The sequence below is a fragment of the Phycodurus eques genome, chromosome 15 (genome assembly GCF_024500275.1).
Source record: "Phycodurus eques isolate BA_2022a chromosome 15, UOR_Pequ_1.1, whole genome shotgun sequence".
NCBI classification, from domain to species: domain Eukaryota; kingdom Metazoa; phylum Chordata; class Actinopteri; order Syngnathiformes; family Syngnathidae; genus Phycodurus; species Phycodurus eques.
Genome location: NC_084539.1, coordinates 6874770 through 6901007, shown reverse-complemented (window position 1 = coordinate 6901007; position 26238 = coordinate 6874770). Strand labels below are relative to the sequence as shown.

General features: G+C 40.4%; 3 protein-coding genes across 7 annotated transcripts; 2 read left to right on the top strand and 1 right to left on the bottom strand.

Annotated features, from left to right (window-relative positions):
* Positions 1-2492: 2492 nt before the first annotated feature.
* Positions 2493-18136, top strand: ciz1a (cdkn1a interacting zinc finger protein 1a). 3 transcript variants are annotated; one of them, XM_061699080.1, is made up of 15 exons: positions 2493-2616; positions 3009-3216; positions 4313-4443; positions 6137-6375; positions 6450-6555; positions 6770-6857; positions 8189-8286; positions 8395-8579; positions 8717-8847; positions 9818-9911; positions 13569-13682; positions 14163-14276; positions 14352-14430; positions 16151-16272; positions 16538-18136. In XM_061699080.1, the coding sequence occupies exons 2-15, from the start codon at positions 3050-3052 to the stop codon at positions 16856-16858; spliced, it is 1989 nt and encodes a 662-aa protein (XP_061555064.1). In that variant the 5' UTR covers positions 2493-2616; positions 3009-3049; the 3' UTR covers positions 16859-18136. The 3 variants fall into 3 exon arrangements, with proteins under 3 accessions (XP_061555064.1, XP_061555065.1, XP_061555063.1); XM_061699081.1 differs by having other exon boundaries at positions 3006-3216; positions 14187-14276; XM_061699079.1 differs by having other exon boundaries at positions 3006-3216.
* bbln (bublin coiled coil protein) lies at positions 17686-22022 on the bottom strand. Of its 2 annotated transcripts, none has more exons than XM_061699084.1 (2): positions 21926-22022; positions 17686-18625 (listed from the first exon to the last, which is right to left on the bottom strand). In XM_061699084.1, exons 1-2 carry the CDS (start codon positions 21942-21944, stop codon positions 18396-18398), a joined length of 249 nt encoding a protein of 82 aa, XP_061555068.1. In that variant the 5' UTR covers positions 21945-22022; the 3' UTR covers positions 17686-18395. The 2 variants fall into 2 exon arrangements, with proteins under 2 accessions (XP_061555068.1, XP_061555066.1); XM_061699082.1 differs by lacking the exon at positions 21926-22022 and adding an exon at positions 21201-21489.
* An 83-nt stretch (positions 22023-22105) lies between these two features.
* On the top strand, positions 22106-25687 carry surf2 (surfeit 2). Of its 2 annotated transcripts, none has more exons than XM_061698898.1 (6): positions 22106-22261; positions 22430-22581; positions 22704-22807; positions 23256-23444; positions 23514-23647; positions 25578-25687. In XM_061698898.1, exons 1-6 carry the CDS (start codon positions 22187-22189, stop codon positions 25665-25667), a joined length of 744 nt encoding a protein of 247 aa, XP_061554882.1. In that variant the 5' UTR covers positions 22106-22186; the 3' UTR covers positions 25668-25687. The 2 variants fall into 2 exon arrangements, with proteins under 2 accessions (XP_061554882.1, XP_061554883.1); XM_061698899.1 differs by having other exon boundaries at positions 23256-23455; positions 23534-23647.
* The last annotated feature ends 551 nt before the right edge of the window (positions 25688-26238 follow it).

Below are 26238 nucleotides of genomic sequence, written 5' to 3'. Positions count from 1 at the left end.
CCGCTTGGTGGTCACGCTGCTCTGCTGCAGCTTTGTAACGTGACGAATGACTGTAGCAATGACTCAACCTCAGCTGTTGAATCGTTGGAATGCAACAACAGCACACTTTTGCTGACAAAAATGTAATATATTTGTTTTTAAATACAGGGTGGGCTACAAATAGGTATTCACTTTTAAATTAAAATGTATACAGGTACCGTGAGCAATGGTAAATAAATTCAGTCAAGAACAAAGTGAATTCTAAACCAATACTTGAAAGGAAGGATACTGAATGAAGGAAGGCAGAAAAGTAGTTTGAAGCAAAGGGAGGAAGGAAGGAAGGAAAATAGGCTGGGGGGAAAAGCAGGGGGAAAGAAGTCAAAAAGAGGTCATAAAAGACAGCAAGAAAGTAGGAACAAAAGGAAAGAAGTTAAAAAGTAGTTTTCAGTGAAGAAGTGATTGAATCAGAATCAGAATCAGAATCATCTTTATTTGCCAAGTATGTCCAAAACACACAAGGAATTTGTCTCCGGTAGTTGGAGCCGCTCTAGTACAACAAACAGTCAATTTACAGAACACTTTGGGGACATAAAGACATTGACAAAAAACAATTGTGCAAAAAGATGCAGAGTCCTCTAGCACTTAGAGCAGTTCGAACGACTAATATTGCAATAGTCCGGTGCAATGACCATTGTGCAAAGGGCGCTGAGACTTCAAGGAGTGTATGCGGTTTAAAGTGACGAGTAGTGCGATCATCTGGGACAATGTCGGTTGTGCAAATGTTACAGATACTCCTCAATCAGTGGTACATTACTAGTCTCAAGCCTGGAAAAGGGAAGATGGTTAGGCTTACATTCAGCAGCCCCACCCCATAATAAAACCCACAGCAACACAAAAGCCAACAAGAACATCAACAATCGATTTGGACCTATAGGAGAGGATGCTTTTCTAGCTTGAGAGTTTATAGCACGACATGAAGAAAGTCAGTCTCCGGAGCCTACTTGGCCAATAATTGTGATATTTTCTAGGACCACTAGCCTTATAGGTTGGAATGCAAGAAATATTTGTGAAGCAGGGAAGACCAAACACATTTGTATTGAGATAAATAAGTATAAATTGACTATTTTAGACAGTGAGGCACTGGACAGGAGTTGGACAAATGACTGTGATGTTATGCTCCAACAATCATGATGATGATGAAGAAAGGGAGGATTTTCGTTAGAAGCTCCAGGCAAAATCATCATGATTTTAATGCCAAGATGGGCAGCAACAACAAAGAGCCTGTAACAGTGATGTGAAGAGAAGGTATAGGACAGAAGAATGAAAGGAGAAAGATTTGCGGATTCTTGCACATCAAACCAGTTAGAGATTGGTGAAAGCATTTTCCAACATGAACAAGGCAACGTACAGACAATTAGACCACATTTGTATAAATCGGAAGTTCCGCGGGTCTCTTCAAAATGTAAGGATCCGACAGAGAGCAGATGTATCGCATTTGGACCATCATCTACCTATTGACCTCAGTCCACCAACCAAAGAGGAAATACAGAGGAGAACCATCACACAGCTGAAGACAGGTAAGACTGCCGTGACAAGCAGGCTGAAAATAGAATGGAAAGAAGCTACACAGACCAAATAACAACACTACACATCAGTATAGAACAGTCAGTTGAATTGAACTTTTCATTATACATCACTTTTGTTGACTACATGAAGACTTTTGATAGCATTGATAGGCCCACCCTTTAGAGTTTTATGAGATAAAATCACAAATATCTTGAAAAAATGTTAATAATTAACTGCCATGTTGTTGAGGGACAACAGCTGACTGATCCCTATGTTCCAAAAGGGATGAGAAAATACTGAGGGAAGGAATGAGGGCTGGAAGGAATGCAAAAAAAAACATGTATGTGGGGGAATGAAGGAGCCGAGAAAGGAAGGCGTGAGGAAAATAAGAAGGAAGGAAGAACTTGAGAAGGAAGGGATTAAGGAAGGAAGAAAGGTTGGATGGAAGGAAGAAAGGAAGGAAGGAAAGGTAGACAAAGTAAGGAAGTATGAAAGGTAGGTTTCAGCAAAGGATGGATGGATTAAGAATAAAAAGCTACTTTGAGAGAAGGAAGAAGGAGGTCAAGGAGGAAAAGATGCCAGGATAATTTTTTTAATGCAGTAAAATAAATGTTTTGAAAGTACGGTACCTCATTTTGCCCCACCCCTGTCTAACATCTAATAACTTACAGTTGCAATGACTGCGATGCAGATCTGTCCATGGTGCTGAAATTTTAACTACCATGGACATGAATACTTTCGTATTACTATAATTTTTAAAAATAAGCATGTTATGGCAGTGTAGATAGCATCTTGTAGTTCATTTCAGACTGCGAGCTGACGACGCGAAAAGACATTATGAGGCCAAATGGCAAAATACTGTATGTCCCAAAATGTAGGCGAAGCAGGAAATTCCTGCTTCGCCTATTGGAGCCGATCGCTAGAGGGTGCCAAAGCGCAGTCATCTCGGAGCCGGAAAAGACCATTGTCGTTCAAGTGTGTAGCAGCCGCGTTGAGGGGGGCATTTACAGTGATATTGTCTCTTGAAGTATCTAAATAACAATCACCGTCGTATTGTTTCCCCTTTGAGAGGTAAGTGGCGACGACGTATCGAAGAGGTCTGACATAAAGCAGCAGAAGCGTGCACTTAGCCCATTTTACGCTAGGCTAAGCTAACTGAGCGGCGTCGAACGTTAGCTTTGTTTATTAGTCTTGTGGCGGCGCTATTCTAATTCGTTCTGTACCTTGTCGCCATTTCATGGCATTTTTAGGGATAATACGACTCTTCTTTCTGTTCGAGGCGCTTCGTTACGTCGGCTAATTCAGCAAAGCAAAGTAAATCCAAGTTAGCTCTTTGTGTTAGCTCGCTTGCTAACATTAGCAAGTTGTCATCGCGACCTATGAAAGCGACCTGTTGTGTCCTCGAGGCGGCTGTCATTGAAAGTTGCCCAGTTAGCATTTAGCATCTTTTCCCCTTTCAGAAGTTCTGACAAGCACAACTTTTGAGCTAAACGTAGAGCTCGTTATGTTCAACCCGCACACCCACCAACAGCAGCAGCAGTTCCACCAGCACCTGCGGCAGTTGCAACAACTTTTCCACCAGCAGCCTCCGCCGCCGCCACCGCCGCCTCCTCCACCGCCACAGCCCGCTCCGGCTCATCATGTCGCCCATCACCATCACCAGACACCACGGTGAGCCTTTCTACGTGAACGCGGGGCTTTGCGTGAGGCCTTCGGGTAAACTGGAAAACTGACTAAGCAGCCCTTGCATTTGTATTCATTGCATTTTATCCTATTTTATTTCACTATTCATTTTCTTAATGTTAATTTCACGATATGTTAAAGATATACTGTATATCCTAAAAGAAAAACGTCACAGAATTGGAAGAATAAAGTCAAAATCTGAGAACAACTCAAAATATTAAGAGAAAAATGTGTAATCTTTGCCAGAAAGAATAGTCATTTATAAAGTCACATTACTACATAAAATACCATGAGAATAATGAATAATATTTAAAACCCGCCTTAAAAATATTTTTTTATTTCTTGGCATTCAACACAACATTAGACTTGAGCCCTTGTTTTAGTGTCTTATTTGTTTTTAACCCTGTTACAATTGAAATTAATTTTAAAACAAAATGCACCATTTTTAAATTATGTTCACTTGTCTTAAGATTTATGTCAAATTTTTAAATTTTATTTATTTACAACATTTTGTTTCCACTGTCTTTCTTTTTTCAAAGTGTTCGATAAATAAAACTGACCTGAATTGAAATATTTTGAGAATTAATTATTAATCCTACAAGAAAAAAAGTCTAAAAAAGAGAAAGTCCTGATCTGAAGGAAGTTGTAATTTTGTGAGAGTACCATAATCATATAAAGAAACACATACTGATACTTAAGTCATACAATCAAGGGAATAAAGTTGAAATACTATTGAGAATAAGTTAGAAAAGTTGTAATTTAATGAGGCTAATTGTATTATTACCAAATATGACAAAAAATATGTTATAATGGTAATAAATGTAAAACGACTACTCAGAATGTGATGAGTAACTTATGTAAACATTTTTGAAATTGTAGTTTCGCTTGAATAGATTGAAATATTATGAGTGTGATCTCAGGACCATTGAATTTATTTTCTTTTTCATTTTTATATTTTTCTTTCCAATCCTAATATCTATTTGTATTTCTGGGAATCTATTAATCTGTTGCAATTCAACAGTTAGCCTGACTGAAGCTCAACCTCTTTCCATGTCATAGAAATTGTTGTTGTCGTTGTTGCCAGAGCCATCCCTGTGCCTCCACATACAGCGGCTCCTCCTCCCAGAATGGTCAACCTGTGCCAGGCAACCCAGACCACCATTATCAGCCCCAATCCTATGCTCCAGGGAGCCTTAATGATGCAGCAGATGCAAGGTGAAGCTTGGAAAGAAAAAAACCCCACCTCCAGCCAGGTCAGGCCCATAAATATTGTGACATTGATAAAATGCTCGTCTTTTTGGCTCGAAACACTAGCACAATGGATTTGAACTGACGAGAACAATATGTCCTTTGACTGCAGACTTTCAGTTTGAATTTGAGGGTATTTACATCCAAATTAGGTGAAAGGTGTAGGAATTACAACAGTTTGTATTCCTCCCACATTTGTCCAATGGGACAAATGAAGAATTAAATGAAACATTCACTTTTTAGTGCTTGGTTGAAAATCCTTTGGACTCAATTACAGCTTGAAGTTTGGAATGCATAGACATTAAAAGATGCCGGATTTCATCCCCGGTGATGCTCTGGGAGACCGCTACTGCAACTGTATTCAGTTCTTGCAGTATTTTCCCTTAAGCTTTGTCTTTAGCAATCAGATTCAGGTCAGATAATTGACTCTGCGATTGTATAACGTTCCACTTCTTTGCTTTAAAAAACTCTGGTTGCTTTCACTGACGCTTCGGGTCATCCATTTGCACTGTGAAGCACTTTCAAAGGGGTTCTAAAACATTTAGCTGATTATAAGCGCATATGGCCCGAAACACTTCAGAATTCATACAACAGTTTTCTTTTAAGCTGTCAAATCCTCAATAAATACATAGGAAGCAGTTCCATTGGCAGCCATACATACCCACGTCATGACACAACCACCACCAAGCTTCACTGATGAGGTGGTATGTTTTGGATTATGACCAGTTCCTTTCCTTCTCCATCCTCTTCTCTTCTTTTCCCATCACTCTGGAACAAGTTGATCTTCGTCTCATCTGTCCATAGGATGTTGTTCCAGAACTCCAAAGGCATTTTTCGATATTGTTTGGCAATAGGATGTTGTTCCATAACTGCAGAGGCTTGTTTGGCAAACTCTAATCTGGCCTTCCTGTTTTTGAGGGTCACTCATGGTTTACTTCTTGTGGCGCAGTCTGTGTATTCAGTATGGTGAAGTTTTTTTTTGGTTGTTGTCTTTGACACACATACACTTACTTTGTGGAGAGTGTTCTTGATCTGGGCAATGGTTGTAAAGGGTTTTTCTTCACCGGGGAAATAATTCTTTGGTCATAGACCACAGTTGGTTTCTGTGGTCTTCTGCGTCTTTTGGTGTTGCAGTCTTCACCATCGTGTTCTTTCTTTTTAAGAATGTTCCAAACAGTTGATTTGGCCAAACCTAATGTTTTTGCCATCTCTCTGATAGGTTTGTTAAATGTTTCGGTCTAATGATGGCTTCCTTCACTGATAGTGAGAGGTCTTTGGGTTTTGAATTCAGAGTTGACAGCAACAAATTGCAAATGCAAATAGCACCCTTGAAATGAACTTTAAACCTTTTATCTGCTCCTTGTAAATGGTATAATAAGGGAATAACACACACCTGTCTGTGGAATAGCTGAGCAGCCAATTGTCCCATTAGTTTTGGTCCCTTAAAAAGTGGGAGGCACATATACATGAATGTTAATACGATCAAATTAAAGCTGAAAGTCTGCAGTTGAAGCACATGTTGTTGGTTTAATTTCAAATCCATTATGGTGGTTTTTAGAGCCAAATAGACGAGAATTGTGTTAATGTCCCTATATTTATGGACCTGACCGTACACTTCAAGATATACATGCATGTCATGTCTCATGTTCTGTTTCCTTAGGTAACATGCGGGGCTTTGGAATGGCCGGACAACAGTTCCGTCAATTCTTCACGGCGACAAACAGGTCTCTGCTGGGGCCGGTACCAATTGGCATGGCAATGAAGTCCCCCCTCATGGGTTTCCCTGCTGCTGCCCGGCCCTTCCACCCTCACCCTCGCTTCTACAATAATCCCGCCCTAACCACCAGCGCGGCCGGCACAAGCACGGCCACCACTTCCTCTGTTACCGCCACCAGCACAGTAATAACAGCAGCAGTTTTAATAATAATTATTATCACTGACGAAATACTAGTGTCTTAACCATCTCTGTGTAGGATGCCGTTGTTCCGCAGTCGGACAAGAAAAGTGACAGCGAGCAGATGGCAGACGGGCGTACAGCTGACATTCCAGCAGTTAACAAGGACAGCACAACTGAACCAGGTAGATGTGTAAATTCAGGAAGTACTTGCTTTGGAAAGAAAGTGGGTCCTTGTCGATCATGAAATCTGAGTATTATGCATTAACGACAACCACAATAATAATCATTGTTAAATGAATACCGCTCTCTGACAACAGAGCATTATTATCTTTCAATGACAAAGCTTGATACAACGTTTTCAGTTAGTGTTTATATATGTTTGGCTGTGACCCACAGATGGTGTTCTGGAATGGGTCGATGGATCTGCACAGAGCTTTGAGGAACAGCTCGAAGAACCTGCAGTGAAGAGGCAGCGGATGGAAGGGTGGGGCAAAGATTTGAATTGCAGCATCGTACAATTCTGACCCACAGTCTTCTCATGAACATCTTGACAGTAGCCACTGTGGCGTGGCCTGTAAAATATGTAATTTTTCTCATCACAGAATGGGGTGATAAGTCAACCGTCAATTTTCCACCTTTGGAAGTAGTATTTGAGCCGTAACCATACATGCAAATCAGTCGCCTTTCGACGAAATTTGCCATTTTGGACTCAAAATAGGCTATTTATGTAAATCGTATAGTTCAGATTAGTTTTTCCTGGGGGGGGGGTCCGCCGTCGCCGCCACTGATGTCACAGGCAATTTCGTACTCCTTGAACACTGGCAGTTAGAGCCATTCCACACATCCACCATCAACATACAGCTGTAATTGTGACTATTACTCCGCGGCGGCCTGAGGTTCCGCCTGTGCGCTCGAAGTCACAGGAGTTGACGAGACCAGAAAATAACTTCCACCGCTTCTGCTGTTAGTAAGTCACGGTACTTTTACTACGTTATAATGATCTAAATGTCACTCGCTACTTTTATTTATCAATTATTGCTTATTTATCAACAATTTCATGCGCGAGACTACGACTTTGACATCTGCATCGGGCGCTGTTTGCGTCATCTAATTTAAGCACTAGTGCCGTTTAAGTCAAGTTCGCCAATCAAACGGCACAAAGTCACATGACCATGAAGGCAACGGCGTGCTACTCTTGTTTACATTTAGATGAACAAAACCAACAGCTCTCATGTATTGTAATATTTGTCTGGCACTGTCTGCCTAACCGTGGATATTTCAGCTCACTTATAACTTGAGAAAACACTGTGCAGTAAATTGCAGATGTTTTTTTTTGTAGTTTTGACTGTGCTTACACACACATACACACACACAGCAACATCAGAATTTGTACATTCACATTTTATTTTGTAATTTTTTTTTCTAATTGATGTTCATGCTGTGGTAAAAAAAATAATCTGAAATTGGTCTTCTGTATTTTACCGTTGAGGTGCTGCGGGTCTGAGCCCTCGTTGTGGTCCCAAGTGGAACCGCGAAGCACACGTAACATCGGCGACAAGAGCTGATCCGCTAGTGCATTTTGTATTAATTAGGAAACGTGGCTACAATGATCTAATTAGTTTACTGATGTTAACTTAGACATCACTTTAGACACTGCCACTGATATTGTCACACACTACAAGGATCTGTCACTGTGAAAGGGCACACAGTTGCAGCAAAATGTCTTCATTTTGTGCTGTCTCTGTGTAAAAGATGTGTTCTTTGTATAATTTCTTCCTTATAGCAGTTTGTTTTTTCTCATTTGTGCTCAATCAGGTCTGAGGAGCCTAAAGAGGATGCTGTGCTCAACACTGCAAATTCAGATGGTGATAATCTCGTTTCAGAATGTAACATAGAAGGCAGCCAGCTTGATGGTGAATTACACGAGCACTAACTGAAACCACATGAACTAAATAACGTACCTTTTTAAAGTCACATTTATTTGTGGACTGAGTTGCAGTATTCCATCTTTATGGTCCTAGACTGCCTTCTAGAGGAAAGAGGCCTGACACCGGGTTCAGGACCTGCTGAGGGAGTGGAGGAGTGCCATGCCTCCCTCGTGGGTGATGGTGAGCCATCAGACAAACAGGAAGCAGAGGGGAGTGCTACAGAGGGTGTCAACAAGTTCTACTGCTACCTTTGCACCATTACCTGCCACAGTCAGGAAGTATGTCAAACTTGAGTTAATATTCAATCAGGTATTAGCCTTTCTTTATCTCTCTCTCTCTGTGTGTGTGTGTGTGTGTGTGTGTGTGTGTGTGTGTGCGCGCGTGTGTTTGTGTGTTTGTGTTTGTCTTTTCAAAGAACTTTAGGAGTCATATGAACAGCGTTTCCCACCAGCAGAGGATGATGGAGATTCAGCATATGAGCAACGCTTGCCTGGTCACACTGCTGCCACGATTGCACGAGACTCTACAGGGGACCAGTAAAGATGGGTATGTTTCGCTCATTTACACTATCTTGCCAAAAGTATTCACTCACCTGCCTTGATTTGGATATGAATTTAAGTGACATCCCATTCTTAATCCGTATGGTTTAATATGACATCGGTCCATCCTCTGCAATTGTAACATCTTAAACTCTTCTGGAAAGGCTTTCCACAAGGTTTGGGAGTGTGTTTATGGGACTCTATTACCATTTTTCCAGAAGCTAATTTGTGCGGTCACACACTGATTTTGAACAAGAAGGCCTGTCTCTCAGACTTTGCTCTCATTCATCCAAGTGCTCTATAGGGTTGAGGTCCGGATTGTGCAAGCCAGTTAAGTTCATCCACATCAAACGCTCTCATCCTTGTCTTTATGAACCTTGATGTGTGCACTGATGCATAGTCGAGTTGGAACAGAAGGGGGGCATCTCCGAACTGAACCCAGAAAGTTGGAAATGTCCAAAATATTAGCCCCTGAGCTCCAGTGAAAGGAAATCTGAATGCTTAGCAAGAGATTTTGAACAGTCAAACAGTTTGGGGATTACCCCTTTCTGTTCCAACATGTATGTACACCAGTGCCCAAATCAAGGTCCATAAAGACATGGATGAGAGAATTTGGTATGGATGAACTTGACTAGCCTGCAGAGAGTTCTACCCTCAACCTGGAAGAACACTGTTGGGTTGATTTTGAATGGACAGTGAGCCAGGCCTTCTCGTCCAACATCAGTGTGTGACCTCATAAACATGCTCCTGGAAGAATGGGCAGAAATTGCCTTAAGATCACTCCTAAACCTTGTTGAAACTCTTCCCACAATAGTTTAAGCTGTTTAAGCTGCAAAGGGTAGAACAACATGGATTTAGAATGATATATCACTGAATATCATATGTGAGTCAAGGCAGGTGAACGAATACTTTTGGCAATAAAGTGTATGTCTAGGGAGTCTTCTATTCTGTAATTACTGTTTTCGTTTTCCCAAAAGAGAGAAAAAAGCAGACACGCAGCGCTGGTGTGCCACCTGTTGTGTTCACTACTCCACCAGTATCTCGGAGCATCGGCGCACAGAGGAGCACAAAGTAAGTTCTATTGTTGGTTTTCATAATGAAACTAGGAAAGGCCTTGACGAAAATAGCAGGCAGGTTTTATGTTTCACAACCCTGTCCCGGCCTTGTGGAATTCTCGTAGACACAGGCACTGTGCAACCTCTGTTATTGCTCTGCTACTACCTCAGAACCCAGAAAATGTGTGGGTCGACATAAATACCCCATTCTGTACCTTTTACACAGACCAGTGACATGGGGTCAAAGTATGCTTTGATGGGCAGTGTGAAAGGGGGGCAGGGGGATAAGGACTGAGTCCTACCGCAAATAACAAAAAAAGGCAGTTGACGCTTCCCCACTAGTGCTGGGTAATATCGAAAAGCTTGATTCGATCAATATTTTATTAATGCTCAATATGGAAAATGGGGATGATCGATTTTATTTTTTTGCTAGCCCGCAAGATTTCTTTGCCCCGTGGAGTTGCGTGGCGACAACATGAAGGACATCCTAGCAACTAGCAAGCAAGAAATAGTATCAAAAAGGCCATGTAACATCTATCATTTGGAAACAACAGTAGTCTGCGAAACGTGTATGAAAGATTTTGCAATGAAAACAGATATATCCGTGTAAAATTACCTGAAGGTGAAGCACGTTATGGAGTGCGTGCATGTAATGATGTACAGTGCATCCGGAAAGTATTCACAGCGTTTCACTTTTTCCACATTTTATGTTACAGCTTCATCCCGAAATGGAATAAAGTCATCCCCCCACCCCCCTCAAAATTCTACACATAACACCCCATAATGACAACATGATTATTTTTTTATTTTTTTATTTTTTACATTTTTGCAAATTTATTACAAATTAAAAAGGTATTCACAGCGTTTGCTTATTGCTTTCCTGATGGACCTTTGGGAGTAATTACAGCCTCAAGTGTTTTTTAATTTGATGCCACAAGCTTGCTACACCTATCTTTGGGCAGTTTCACCCATTCCTCTTTGCAGCTCCTCTCAAGCTCCATCAGGTTAGATGGGGAGCGTCAGTGCGCAGGCATCGTCAGATCTCTCCAGAGATGTTCGATCAGATCCAAGTCTAGGCTCTGGCTGGCTCACTCAAGTACATTCACAGTTGTCCTGAAGCCACTCCTTCATTGTCGTAGCTGTGTGCTTAGGGTCGTTGTCCTGTTGGAAGGTAATCCTTCGCCGCAGTCTTAGTTCCAGAGCACTCTGAAGCAGGTTTTCATCCAGGATGTCTCTGTACATTGCTGCATTAATCTTTCCCTCAATCCTGACTAGTCTGCCAGTTCCCACCGCTGAAAAGCATCCCCACAGAATGATGCTGTCACCACCATGCTTCACTGTAGGGACCGTATTAGTCAGGTGATGAGCAGTGCCTGGTTTGCTCCGAACATGACGCCTTTGCATTTACGCCAAAGAGTGCAATCTTTGTCTCATTAGACTAGAGAAATTTATTTCTCACAGTCTGAGAGTCCTTCGGGTGCCTATTGGGAAACTCCAGGTGGGCTGCTATGTGGCTTTTACTTAGGAGTGGCTTCCGTCTGACCACTCTACCATACAGGCCTGATTGGTGGAGTGCTGCAGAGATTGTTGTCCTTCTGGAAGGTTCTCCTCTCTCCACAAAGGACTGCTGGAGCTCTTACAGAGTGACCATCGGGTTAGTGGACACCCCCCTGACTAAGGCCCTTCTCCCTGATTGCTCACTTAAGACGGGGGCCAGCTCTAGGAAGAGTCCTGGTGGTTCGAAACTTCTTCCATTTACAGATGATGGTGGCCACTGAGCTCATTGGAACCTTCAAAGCAGCAGAAATCTTTCTGTACCATTTCCCTGATTTGTGCCTTGAGACAATCCTTTCTTGGAGGTCTATAGACATTTCCTTTTACTTCATGCTTGGTTTGTGCTCTGACATGCACTGTCACCTGTGGGACCTTATATCGACAGGGGTTTGCCTTTCCAAATCATGTCCAATCAACTGAATTTACCACAGGTGGATTCCAAATAAGATGTAGAAACCGCTGATCAGTGATGATCAGTGGAAACATGATTCACCTGAGCTCAATTTTGAGCTTCGCGGCAAAGGCTGTGAATACTTACGTGCAGTGGGAAAGTATTCAGACCCCGTTATATTTTTCTGTTTTTTATATTGCAGCCATTTGCTAAAATCATTTAAGTTCATTTTTCCCCCACATTAATGTTCACACCGCACCCCATATTGACAGGAAAAAAAACAGAATTGTTGAAATGTTTGCAGATTTATTAAAAAAGAAAAACTGAAATAACACACAGCCATATGTTTTCAGACCCTTTGCTCAGTATTTAGTAGACGCACCCTTTTGAGCTAATACAGCCATGAGCCTTTTGGGGAATGATGCAACAAGTTTTTCACACCTGGATTTGGGGATCATCTGCCATTCCTCCTTGCAGATCCTCTCTAGTTCTGTCAGGTTGGATGGTGAACGTTGGTGGGCAGCCATTTTCAGGTCTTTCCAGAGATGCTCAATTGGGTTTAAGTCAGGGCTCTGGCTGGGCCATTCAAAAACAGTCACGGAGTTGTTCTGAAGCCACTCCTTCAGTATTTTAGCTGTGTGTTTAGGGTCATTGTCTTTTTAGATGGTGAACCTTCGGCCCAATCTGAGGTTCTGAGCACTCTGGAGAAGGTTTTCGTCCAGGAAATACCTGTACATGGCCGCATTCATCTTTCCCTCGATTGCAACCAGTCGTCCTGTCCCTGCAGCTGAAAAACACACCCACGGCATTATGCTGCCTCCACCCTGGCCTACTATTGGGACTGTATTGGACAGGTGATGAGCAGTGCCTGGTTTTCTCCACACGCCACTTAGAATTAAGGCGAACAGTTTATATCTTGGTCTCATCAGACCAGAGAATCTTATTTCTCACCATCTTGGGGTCCTTCAGGTGTTTTTTTGTTTTGTTTTGTTTGTTTTATAAGCAAACTCCATGCGGGCTTTCATATGTCTTGCACTGAGTACTCCGCTTCAGTACTCACACAGGAAGATTTTTGGTCATAAATATTGAATAAGTTTAATATTTAAGATTGTCGGAGCCCGACCTGTTTTGGATCCTGTTATTCGGACAGATTCACACTTACCACACCTCAGACCACAGGATAATCTTTGGGTTAAAACTTTTGGGTGGCTTCTCAGGGCTGTAAAAAAACAGCACAAAAGTATGGCGGGGATTCTCAACAGTATGTCAATTACCTCGTCGGGCAATGTCACATTTTAACCAAGGAAAGCATGTACAGTACTTAAACTATTACAGTATTGTATACTGTATGGATATTTTCTGTGTTTATGTTATTAGAGAATTAGGAAATAATAGCAATGTCATAGTCTATTTTTGCAATGGTGCAGAAAATTGTCAATATTTGTATTTACAAAGGCAAATAAATCAAAAGTAGGAATTCATGTTATTTAGGACGCATGCTCCTTTGAGCTTAATTGCACCCTCTGCAGGTTATTTTGAAATACTGCACAACGTTGTCCATAGGTAATTTTCACATGGGTGAGAAAATTCTCAACGTTTAAAATTCGATCAATACATTTATTAGTACCCTCCTCTCATTCATGAAACAAAAAATATAAAACATAATTTACTAGACAAAAAAATAAATTAAAATAATCTATAAAGTGTTTCCTGTCTTTCTGTCTTCAGTTTGCGAACAGAGCAGCTGTGTCGTCCTGCAGCGTATGCAAGAAACACTTCAGGAGCTCCAAGCTATTTGTGGCACACTTACAGTCCCAGGAGCACCGCCAGAGATTAGAGAAGGTATCTGAGGGCATTCCCTAAATAAGAGTCAAACAAGGGCGGGGCGATTAATCGATTGAATGAATTATATCATTCATTGGGATCACACAGATTTAATTTTTTTTTTTTTTTTTTAAACCCGAAGATTTTGATTGTTATCCCCCCTAAGAGGCTTGACACGCCCTATTATTATTGAAGACATGGCAGCGAAGAGAGAGGATATAGTTTACCATTGAGTGTCATTTTATCAGTCATTTTAGTTTAGGTTTGCAGCTTCAGACAATGAGCTACAAACAGTCTGCTGCAAAGCATGTTTAAAGACTGTTGAAACCAAAACAAGAAGCACAGAAGGAAAATCTTCTACTGAGAAACATGCAGCATTAGTAGAATTATTTCACATTGTTTTACGTATGACAAGATTTTATTTTGAGACTTTATCGCCCGGCGTTAGGTCAAAACCCTTTCATCTATGTCGCTTACCGCCGACGTGCGTGTTGACAGGAAATCTCTGTCACTTCATCCAAGTTGCTGGACAAAGACGGTTTTGACTTGGAGGAAGAGAAGGAGGAGGATGATAGGCGCGACCCGGATGAAGAAGACTTCCCTGAGAACCAGGTACCTTTTTGTCGCTTTTCATGATCATTTTTTCAAATCAAATGTTGTAAACATACCATTGGCTTTCTATGGCAGGATGGATGGAGCTCAGGTAGAGAGGTTACTCTGAAGGACATGGCGAGTGGTGAGCATTACGACCCTGACACCATCTACGGTGAGCCACGAGTTTAATTGGACCTTTTGATAAAACGTTACGTGTCATGAACGGAAGAGAGTACAGGACCCAAAATGCACGACTCCAATACACATTGACAGTTTCACAAAAGAGAGGTTTCATAAACGAGCAGAGGTCTGTACACAGGCAGGCAATCCGAAAAGGCAACAGTATCCAAAAAACGTGAGGCAAAGAGGCAAGGTCATTAATCGGAACAGGGTCTAGTTTTACTATGAGTCGGTGACATGGAAACAAGGAATGCTGGAACGTGCCAACAAGGTACAACGAACTGGCGACCAGAAAGATTGAGACACGAGGTTAAATGCATGGGGTAATTAGGGTAAACGAGGCACAGGTGGGGAAGATGCTCTCAGGAGCAGGTGTGTACGAGACAGGGGGAAGACAACAACCAGAACACACACCCATGACATCCATTTCCATCCATCCATTTTCAACACCGCTTATCCTGGTTAGGGTCGCGGGGCGCTGGAGCCTATCCCAGCTGACTTCGGGCGAAAGGCGGGTGACACCCTGAACTAGTCGCAAGTCAGTCGCAGGGTACATATAGACACAGACAACCATTCGCACTCACATTCACACCGTCACTGAGTGGGAACTGAACCCACGCTGCCTGCACCAAAGTCAGGGGAGTGTACCATTACACCATCAGTGACCACACCCATGACAGTTAGGTCAATTTAAGACTCAATGGATAGATCTCAATTATCTCAATTGCAACATTACCCGCTCCTTGATGCTTCGAAAGCGAGTGTTGTTCTTACACTGTAATATTAAGGAGCGTCAGAGTTGTCCTAAATGCGCATCAAGGATCGGGCATCGAGGAGGTTGCACGGGCTAGCTAATATCGAGGGACTGTTGATGTGTCCTTGGCCAAAGTCCTATAGCTCCTCGATGGTGATGTATCCAAATGGGCGTGTAGCAGCGGAATTGTAAACAGAGCAGGACTTCAAATTGTACAGTTAATCTTCTGTTTTGTCATTCTGATTATTTTAGTATGCATATCCATATTTTACTGCGTGTCTGTAGTATATTGGGCAGTATCTAATACTAAAATTACTTAATTACACTTGCTCTTAGTTACTACGCAATAGATTTGTAATAATTAGGCTGTCATTTTGTCAAAAGAATTTAGCCACATAAATAAAACCATTGATGATTCGACATTGTTTTTCCATTCCACGTATACCATAAACATACCAGCATACTTAGTCACTACAAATATGCGCCACAAAGGAGGGTTATGAAAGCCCGGTAATGAGGGGCTGGCTGGAGAAGCCCACTCACGATTGTGAGGAGTAACAGCGATGACTTTAATTTCGTCCCTCTTAAAACATCAAGCATAATGTGGACATGTTGAACTTTTGATGGAAATAATTCAGACACAGAGACGAATGATACGTGACACCCGTCAATGACGTGATGTCATCTGTAGTTGCCGTCTTCATGAAATGACGTCATCGAGGAACGATCGTCTCATTTCTGAAAGTATTTTTCCCTCCTGCGACCTTGCTCATCTATCAGTCTTCTCGTCTCCTCAATGGAAATTCTGGTGGCAGGTGCTAACGTGAAAAGAGGCGCGGGAGCCGAGGAAGTTGCAAATAAAGAAACAAAATTGGCCCTATGAGGAGTGACTTTTTGCAAAATGCACAGTATGGCTGTGGCTTTATGGCTGTTTGGGTTTTGTTTTTTCTTTCCACAGGGTCCAGCTTCTTTGTGCCTGTGGCCGGTTTCATCTGCCAACTCTGCAACAAGTTCTACCATTTTGACTCGTCGGCATTACACACACACTGCAAGTCCCTCAAACACTTTGACAACCTCAAGGTAAGATATTAGCAGTCATCTAAGGGTGCTCTCACACTTATCGGTCTTTCTTTGGTCCAAATTAGTTGACGAGATCACACTCTTTAATGGGTCACGATAATGGAAGCAGATGGACACTTTGCCGATATCTTGAGATAAAGTGATAATTTATCTCTATCTTAACACTTTAAAGGGGACATTTTTAGATAATTATTAGTTTGTGTTACACGTTTTGTCCGCTGCGCCACACTAAAAATTGTCTGCTTGTTTGTTCTGTCGTCCTCAGAAACATAAAGAATCGCTCGACGAAAACACCGGCAACAACAACCGCAGGTCTTTAACAGGAACTACCACAGACTCTCTGGAAGGTGATTGCCCCTCCAGTAACGCAGAGTCAGTGTCAAAACTCAGCAGTACAGAAAACCAGCTCCAGGACAATGCAGAGGAGCCCGGCACTTGTCAAACGTCGAAGGCTCCGGCCAAGCTCCCTGCTGACAGCACTGATCTGCCAGCCTCCAATGACAACACCAATGAAGAAAACAATGAAAATGCTTTGCCGAAGCCAAACACCAGGCGCAGGTCCGGTAGGGCCGCAAACAGGCGCTGATGGACGGATGACAGACTTGACACCTCCTCAAAAAATCTCTCCATTTAAACTTAAATGTTATGGTGGAGCATGTCACCGAAAAATGATGGGATGGACAATTTCAAAATGAGAAAAATTAGCCCAATCCCAATGAGACAAAATTGAATTGTGGATTCAAAGGGCAAAAATTAATACATACTCTATATTATTGACACATTTATTTGCAAGGAAGGGTTCCTTAAATTGATATACATTTGTGGGAACTAAAGGAAAATTATTTGTTACTAGTACTTTTGGACTCTCAAAAGTCAAACTCCCCAAAAGATGTACGATTTGTATTTTAACCATAATGTCTGAAAAAAAAAAAAACTTCGGTATCTAAACCAGAAACTCTCTCAAGATGCCAGCACAGTGAACTACTAAAAGAATGTATTCCCCAAGTGTATTTGCTTTTTGTGGATTTTTTAATCCCCCCCCCTCCTCTCGGTGATCCCACCCAAAAAACAGAAATGGCAGTTAGCAAAGTGTCAGACTGCTCAGTACGATAGGAACAATATCAACTACATGACTAATCCTACCCATCTGATACAAGCAAAAAGGGTAAAAAAATATATATAAAAATTTCATGAGCAACCGTTTTTGAGTACTCACCAATGCCTGTAAGATGCCACTAGTGTACACTAAACGACTTTGTGTCCCCCTCCATTGTGTCTGTACAGCTTTATTTGAAAGCTTGTCCATCAAGGCAGATTTATGATTTATGCTGCTCACAAGACTGCTTGTATGTCATGATGTGTTTAAAATCACATTTGACCATCAGTGTTTATTAGTGGCATTTTGGTGTCACATTCTAGGTGTTATTTAGTGAAGTTTTGATATTTGATGGAAGAAAAAAAGGCTTGACACTGCTTCTTAAACCACACACAGTTTATTTTGGCTTCACTTTTTGCACCATTCTGTTATGAAAGGGGTTCACTAATGCATCACTTCCTTTTTCTTAACTGTTGCGGAAACATTTCATCCTCAGTTGTAGTTATTTAAAGTCTTGCTCATATGTAGCAAAGCTTGACATCACCCTGATGACCAGGCACATGATTAGCACAAGCCCCCACCCCCCTCCATTGTTTTTGTCCGCAGGAAGATATATATTGTAGCGCTGAATGATGTGATTTCAAAACAAATCTTGTTTCTTATGACTATTTTTATTCAGCTACAGACAAAACTGAAATCAAGATGTTTTCTAAAATGCTGGACGTATTTTTTTGATGTCATTTTGATTTATATTAAAATGTCTCATTTCCCAACACTGGTGTAAACTTTTTTTTTTTTTTTTTTTTTCGTTTTCCAGACAGCATGAACAGAGAAAATAAACATTACAGCATAATTCTGACACACATACATTACAGAGACAACAATGCAGGAAAACTGGGAATATGGCCTCTGTGTTATCACAAGGAATCACATTTAGGGGGAATATTCAGAACCAGAGATTTAATATACACTCTTAAAAGTATCTTGCTTAAGGAATGATTCTTCACATTGTAACTCGTGTCACTGTTCAGTTGCGAGCCTCTCTCGTGTCTTCATCGTGGTCCTCCTCAATGCCTGGCAAAGAGGAGCGATCGTCCCCGGGCCGTCGCTCCTGGAGCTGGGCTCTGAACTCCTGCCGGGCTTGCCGATTGGACTCAAGGAGTTCGTGCATTTTGCTGTTGAGGGCGTCATTTCTCTCCTCCAGGGCGTCCAGGTACGAGTTGATCTGGTCCAGCATGGAGTTAATGGCTACAAACTCTGTGCAATAACAATGTTTCATAAGATTAGGTACTCACGAGTGGTGGGCACAGTTTTACCCTGGAATTTATTTTCTAGTTTTTTTTTGCATGAACAGATATACAAAATTCGACAAACATACCAAATTCATGTGCCATGAAATGAGTTGTTAGCGATTGTATTTCACAGTCCAGACCAATAATACAATTAGCTCATTAAAAAAAAAAAAAACAGGTCAATTGTACATAAGGTTAAATATTAGAAAAACATTTGCCTTTGCACACATAAAATGTATTCTTTGTTTATTATAACCTCATAATATTTACAATAGTGCAAGGATAAGAAAGTTGACCGTGTTCCTCTCTCTCTCTCTGATATTGTATGATCACTTTTCTGTGAGACACAGCAAGATTTATGTTAGTGGTTTGGGGTGCCAGTTGGATGAGGCAGATAACTGACTGTTCATAAGATAAGATACCCTTTATTCATGTGTGCCTATATGAACTCGCCTAAGGAGAAATTGGCTAATTTATTTACAATTCATTAACATTATTTAATACAGGCATTAAATGTATACGTCAAATTGTTTATGTTAGTTACAATGAATCAAATTATTTAATGAGGTAAATGAATTTATTTTAACCTAAAAAAAAAATGTTGGGTAAAAAAACGGCGAACGGTTATTTTAAAGATCCCGTATTTTGGTTATATAGAGTGACTCTCTAACATGGACTTAGTAAAGAAGTGTCAATTTCAGGCCTCTCTGCAGATGAAAATGTCTGGAACTCAGGAATGCGTGGATGATTTTTATTTATATTTTTTACTGAGGCACCATAGAGTTAATATTACATCACAAACACTAGAAAAAAGTTGGTTTGGCAAAATATACCCTCTTTAACGATAAAATAATTCTCATTTTAATTGCATTATAATTAATTTGATTAGAATTGTCTAGAATTTCAAAAATATTACAAAAACTTTGAGATCATCTAAGTTTTTATTCACATTGCATTTTCAAGTACCCTATTGATGGAATAGGTCATGTTAAATAAACCTGTAAAAAATACAGGCCTCAAGAAAAGGCACAATATGTACGATGGCTTATTGAAACAAAATCGGATACGCAGACTCAGCAAAAGAAAAATTCGAGAAATGTATACGGTTGTAACGCAAAAAAAAAAGAGAAAATTTATGGAGACTATGAAGATAAAGAAAGGACTGGTATTTTATGTCTACTCTTCATTTTTTAATAAAGTCTCCTCCAAAGGTATTGGAACGGCGAGGTCAATTCCTTTTTTTGTGTGTGTGTGTTCTATACCGAAGACATTTGGGTTTCAGATCAAAAGATAAATATGAGACAAAAGTTCAGAATTTCTGCTTTTATTTCATGGTATTTACATCTCGATGTGTTAAACAACTCAGGACAGAGCACCATTTGTTTGAAGCCACCCACTTTTCAAGTGACCAAAATTATTGGAACATGTGACTGATGGGTGTTTCTAGTTGCTCAGGTGTTGCCTTTTAGATTGATTGCTTAAAGTGATGGAAAGGCCAAAGTATGGAGAAAGAAAGGATCTGCTTATGATCCAAAACACACAAGCTCATCTGTGAAGCATGGCTTGTCATAAATTGGTCTCGCATGGCTGCTTCTGGAACAGGCTCACTAGTCTTTATTGACGATGTTACTTATGGTGGTAGCAGCAGAAGGAATTCTGAAGTCTACAAAAAAAATTAAAAAATTCTGGCAATTTACAGAGAAAATGCATCCAAACTAATCGTGAAAAGCTTCATCATGCAACAAGACAATGACCCAAAACACACTGCCAACAAAACAAAGGACTTCCTCAGGGAGGGGGGGATAGTGGAAGGTCTTAGACTGACCAAGTCAATCACCGGACCTTACCCCAATAGAGCATGTATTTTACCTCCTGAAGAGGACACTGAAGGGAGAAACCCCCAGAAACAAACAAGAACTGAAAGAGGCTGCAGTAAAGGCCTGGAAAAGCATTTCAAATGAAGAATGCAACAGTCTGGTGAAGTCAATGGGTTGCAGGCTTGATGCAGTTATTGCAAGTAAGGGTTATGCCACCAAATATTCAATGTTATTCACTTTAAGTTAATTTAATAATGTCTAAATTCTGAACTTTTGTCTCATAGTCATCTTTTGATCTGGAAACCCAAATGTCTTCAGTACACAAAAACAAAGGAATTGACCTTGCTGTTCCAACACTTTTGGAGGGGACTGTCATTTTCACTGATTTGTCTATTAATTTGCTTTGGTAATAAACGTGTTAAATTGAAAAAATAAAAAATAAAAATTACGATTTTCTTTTATTTTATTTTGCTAATATATTGTTTATAATCACAAGAACTCAATCAACAAACCATTAAACCAGATAAATGAATCAAAATGTAAACTTTAAAATTATGCATTTAAATGAGCAAATCGTAGGAAAAAAAACGTCAACATTAAAACAACAAATTTGAGGGGGAAAAGTCCTGCGATATAAATTATATGAAATGATTTATTTATTTATTTTTACGTCGCTTCACGTGACTTGAATGGAATTTTTTGGGGGGAAAATGTCTTTGTTACCCTCGTCATTAAATTCGTCGCCGTCCTCGATGATGCCATCGTCAATGGTCATGTCAGGATCTCCATTTGGTCCAGACATTCTACTAATGCTACCGTTATCTGAGTTTACTATATTCCACAGTTTACAATTGACGTAGACACCGAACGACCATTCGCAATACAACAACTCAGAAAAAGACGAATAAAAGTGTTGCACACTAGTTACGATAACTCTTATTTTAGCTCTAGATGAGACGTCAATACTGTACTACACATTGTATTGTACTGTAATGTATTAATTTGCGTAACGAAGGGGATTTTGGGGAGATTATGGGCGGGATTTACTTTGCTCGCAAAGATTGTAAAGCGAGAAGACGAGTAACTCCACACATGAACGCGAACGAAGTGGGTCACCAAAGTAACGTTAATTCTATATTTAAAAGACTGTAACTGTCTTATGCTGTTAAAATGTGTTTCGTTTCTGTGGATTCAGTCTTGTGTTATTATAAATCAAGGGCTTCCCTTAACAGTGTATCTGAAAATATGAACAAAATGGTTTGTCTGATATTCACCATCTTTGGTATTAACATGTCACCTGACTGAAAATGCGAAAATGATCTGACACCAGTAATTTTTTTTAACCTTGGCACAATAATAAAGCGCCCACACTCTTGTTTATAAGTACGAATAGCGATCAGATAGGGATGAAATATTAATTAATTAAAAAAAAAAACACTGACCATTACCATGTTCATTCGAGTACATCGCGTATATATTGCAAAAACTGTCTAATCTCCATCCTGCCACCGAAAAGACATAATCAATGACATATTCCTCTGATTTGATCATATTCATTGCCTAAACGTAAGAATGCGATCACTCAATGTCGCTCTTTTATCACGTCAGATCCGGCGCGGCGAAACACGTGTAGCTTAATCACTTCCTACAGAGACGTTCCCCCAAATCAAAATATCAGACTTATTGCAGGTTGGGAATGTTTTAAAGCTATGGATGACTTACCTGCGGACGTGAAGGCTTTCCTACTAAGCCACCCTTTTCTCGAGCTGACTGACAGCAAAAAGGTTAGCAAGCACTGATACACTGAAAACAACATTCATAGCTAACACAGCAGTAGCTGCCGCGTTGCTAATGTACCTGTAGTCACAGGCGATGATTTGGAACGTGTTGTGACGATTGAACGTGTAGAACTAAAACGAACGGTCAGTTTATTAAGCTTAATGCTATTTCAGATTAAGTGCACACTGAACGGCCATGAATTCCCATGCAAACTAGAGGAGCTGCAGAACTTCACCAAAGCGAAAAAGTATCAGAAACTGAGCTCCCAAGCTGAGTTCAACTACAGCCAATATGAACCACACATTGTGCCAAGCTCAAAACAACCGTAAGCACACACACACACACACACCACAACAGACTGACAATTGGTTAGCATGGAAATGACATAAGTACTGAGTCAGTCAAGATGATCTCATGATACACGTTGCTTTGTGTTACCTTATGCAGCAATCAGCTCTTCTGTAAGCTGACCCTCAGACACCTCAACAGGAAGCCACACCATGTATTAAGACACGTCAACGGGAAGCGCTTCAAGAAGGCCCTCGTCAAATGTGAGCAGGGGCGACTATTATTCCTCTGATCTCTCTAGTCATTCAGTATTTTACTTGTTGTATCCACTTCTAGTGTTTCTCCTATTTAATATTTACATTTTTCATATTAGGCACAAAAACAGTGACAAAAGATTAACCTTACATTAGCCAATAACTTGCATCTCGTGCTTAAGTACTTGATGCCTGTGTTACTTTTGGTGATGTTTTATCTTTTATAGTAAGCCTACTATCACATACAAATTACAAATGGGCTATGTACCTGAACAATAAAAGCTTTAACCAAATATGCAAATACGCCACTTATTGAGACGTTTCACCGTCCATTAATCCATAGGTAAAAGTAGACTGCCATGTTCTCTTTGTGCCAGTGTCTACTAAAGTCATATTGACTTACATTGGATGGATAACTGATTTATTGTCACTGAGTTGTTTGTTTTTGCTGCCCCAGATGAGGAATGTGTGAAGCAGGGCATTGAGTTCATTCCGATAAGACTCCAGCAGAAAAGGCCAAAAGAGACGAGCGCTGAAGTCCACCACGGCAGGAAGTCCAAACATGGCAATGGTGCATGGGCGCCATCCTCCAGTGACAATGATGACCACAGTGACTCGGAAGACAGCTTGAGTGACCTCTACCCCTGTCAGCCCCTCGTATGCTGTGACTATTTACTTTAAAGTGTTCGTCTGTTAACACCGTTTTCCGTCACAGCATCCATTTTCACTTTGAAGGAATCAGCCGAGGAGAACATGGAGTCGGAACAGTGCAAGGATGAGGATGACTTCCAAACAGATGAGGATGACGAGATGGAGGTGGACACAATAGCCATCCAGAAACGTAAAAAGGTTTGCAGAATTTATGTCTGTTGAATATGCCTAACATACTGCTGGGTGTTTTTCCATCTCCCCTTCTGCTTCTTGCTCTACTTGGGGAAGCAGAGCCCCAAGTGTGGGCAAACAAGCGAGCAACCGACACGATAAAAGCATTTTTGTGGCGCATCGCCAAACACCAACATCTTTCTTTTTGGTCAGTTCATTGACTGTGAAACTTGCTTTATTAGCCAATGTCTCATAACAGTAGGGTGAAGTTACTTGTTTAAATTACAACTTAAAAGGTGCACAATATATTGTTTGGGCATCGTCATCGCATTGTACGGGTGTGCAATAGTCACATCGCAGGGTCCAGCGCAATGTTGGTATATTGTCAACTGTAATATTAACATGTGACTCGATTCGCACCAATGTTCCGGTAAATTATAGACTAGACTAGTGTAAGGTGCTAATGCCTGTACAGTATAACTGGGCATGAAAATTATTTTAATTTCATGTCTGGCTGGACTATTGCTCAATACTACAGTGCATTTAAATAAAGGTAGACTTCATACAAATAACTCAATATACTTGTGTGCTTCAGTGAGTATAGTTTTTCTACAGAGGGAAAAAGAGAAATGTGTGCTGGTCTTCACGTTACATGTATGTTATCCTGTATTTTTTAAGATTGCAATATACAGTGCCACCAGAAAGTATTCACACCCCTTCAAGTTTTCCACATTTTGCTATGTTATAGGACTTGTTCGAAGTCTGATTTGAGTATAGTTTTCTTTTTAAAAATTCTCCATAAAATATCCCTTAATGACAAAGTAAAAACACATTTTCAGACATTTGTGTAAATGTATATATATATAAAAATTAACATTCAAGCATAATGGGTATAAACGTATTCACACCTTTTGCTATCACGCTCAAACTTAAGATCAGGTGCATCTGATTTCCACTGATCATCCTTGAGATGCTTCGACAACTTGAATGGAGTCCACCTGTGTTAAACTCAGTTGATTGAACATCCTTTGGAAGGGCACACACCTGTCTATGTAAGGTCTCATAGTTGGCAGTGCATGTCAGAGCAGACACCAAGCAATGAACTCTTAAGGAATTGTCTCCAGACCTCCGAGACCAGATTCTGTCAAGGGACAAATCTGGGGAAGGTTACAAAAAGAACTTCAGCAGCATTGAAGGTCCCGGAAAGCACTGTGGTCTCGATTATTCGGAAATGGAAGAAGTTTGGAACCACCAGGACCCTTCCGGGATCTGCCCGTCCCACCAAGCTGAGTAACCCGGGAAGAAAGATGGAAGCCAGTTCTCACTAAAAGGCACATGACAGCCTGCTCGGAGTTTGCCAAAACACACCTGAAAAATTCTAAGACCCGCAGAAACCAAATTCTCTGGTCTGATGAAACCAAAGTAGAACTTTTTGGCCTGAATTGCCAGCATTATATCTGGAGAAGATGCGCAACCCACGCCCGGTGTTTTGAAAATCTGCTGCAGTCCTCCTTTATGTCGGGGGTGTCGCTACAGCTGGTTATTGGGTAGAACACCACAAAAGACTTGATTGAGGCTGTGATTGCTGCCGCAGAGGCTTCAACAAAATATTAAGCTGAGGGTGTGAATACTTATGTACCCATTATGTTTAAATGTTTACATTTTCAATACATTAGCACAACTGTATGGATTTTTATTTATTTTTTTACTTTGTCGTTATGGGATATATTATGAAGATTATTATTATTATTTATTTTAATTTTTTTAAAGACAACTATACTCAAATCAGCATTAGAATAAGTCTGTAACAGAGCAAAATGTGGAGGGGTGTGAATGTTTTCTGGTGGCACTGTATATCACAGATTCGTTTTCCCCCAATATCAAGTGCGACTGCACAGACATAACTGTATACAAAATTAGTATGTCCCTTTTAATGTCTATTATTTCTGTCTTCTAGGTCCAGGGTGGTGGCAGCCCTCAGAAGAAATTAAAAAACAACAACAGGAAAAGCCATAAGAAATCTGTGAAAGTGTGTAATCGAAAGTAAATCATAAAAGTATATTTTCATTCCTTGTCTTTAATTGGGTGCAGTAGAAAAACAGTTTCTACACTCCTTCCAGAATTTCTCTTTCACCTTTAGGTCACATCCTACCTGTGGGGGATGGCCACAAATCACATAATACATAAACACCCTCAATTTCAAGTTTCAACCTCATCACTCGATGTGATACTCTTCTCCTCCAAGACATTTTTAGCCAACTTTTCCTTTAAAATAACCCCTACTCCATTTATCTTCTAATCTATATCATAGTAAAATCCTTTAAACCCTGCCCCTAAACCTCGTGCCTTTCCACCTACTCTCCTGAACACACAATATAGCACCCGTTCTCCTAATCATCATGTCAACCAACTCCTGAGATTTTTCTGTCATAGTCCCAACATTCAATTCGAGCTATATATATATATATATATATATATATATAGATATAGATATATATCTATATAGATATATATATATATATCTATATAGATATATATCTATAGATATATAGATATATATGTATACATATGTATATCTATAGATATTTTATATATTTTTTTATTTAAAAAAAATATAT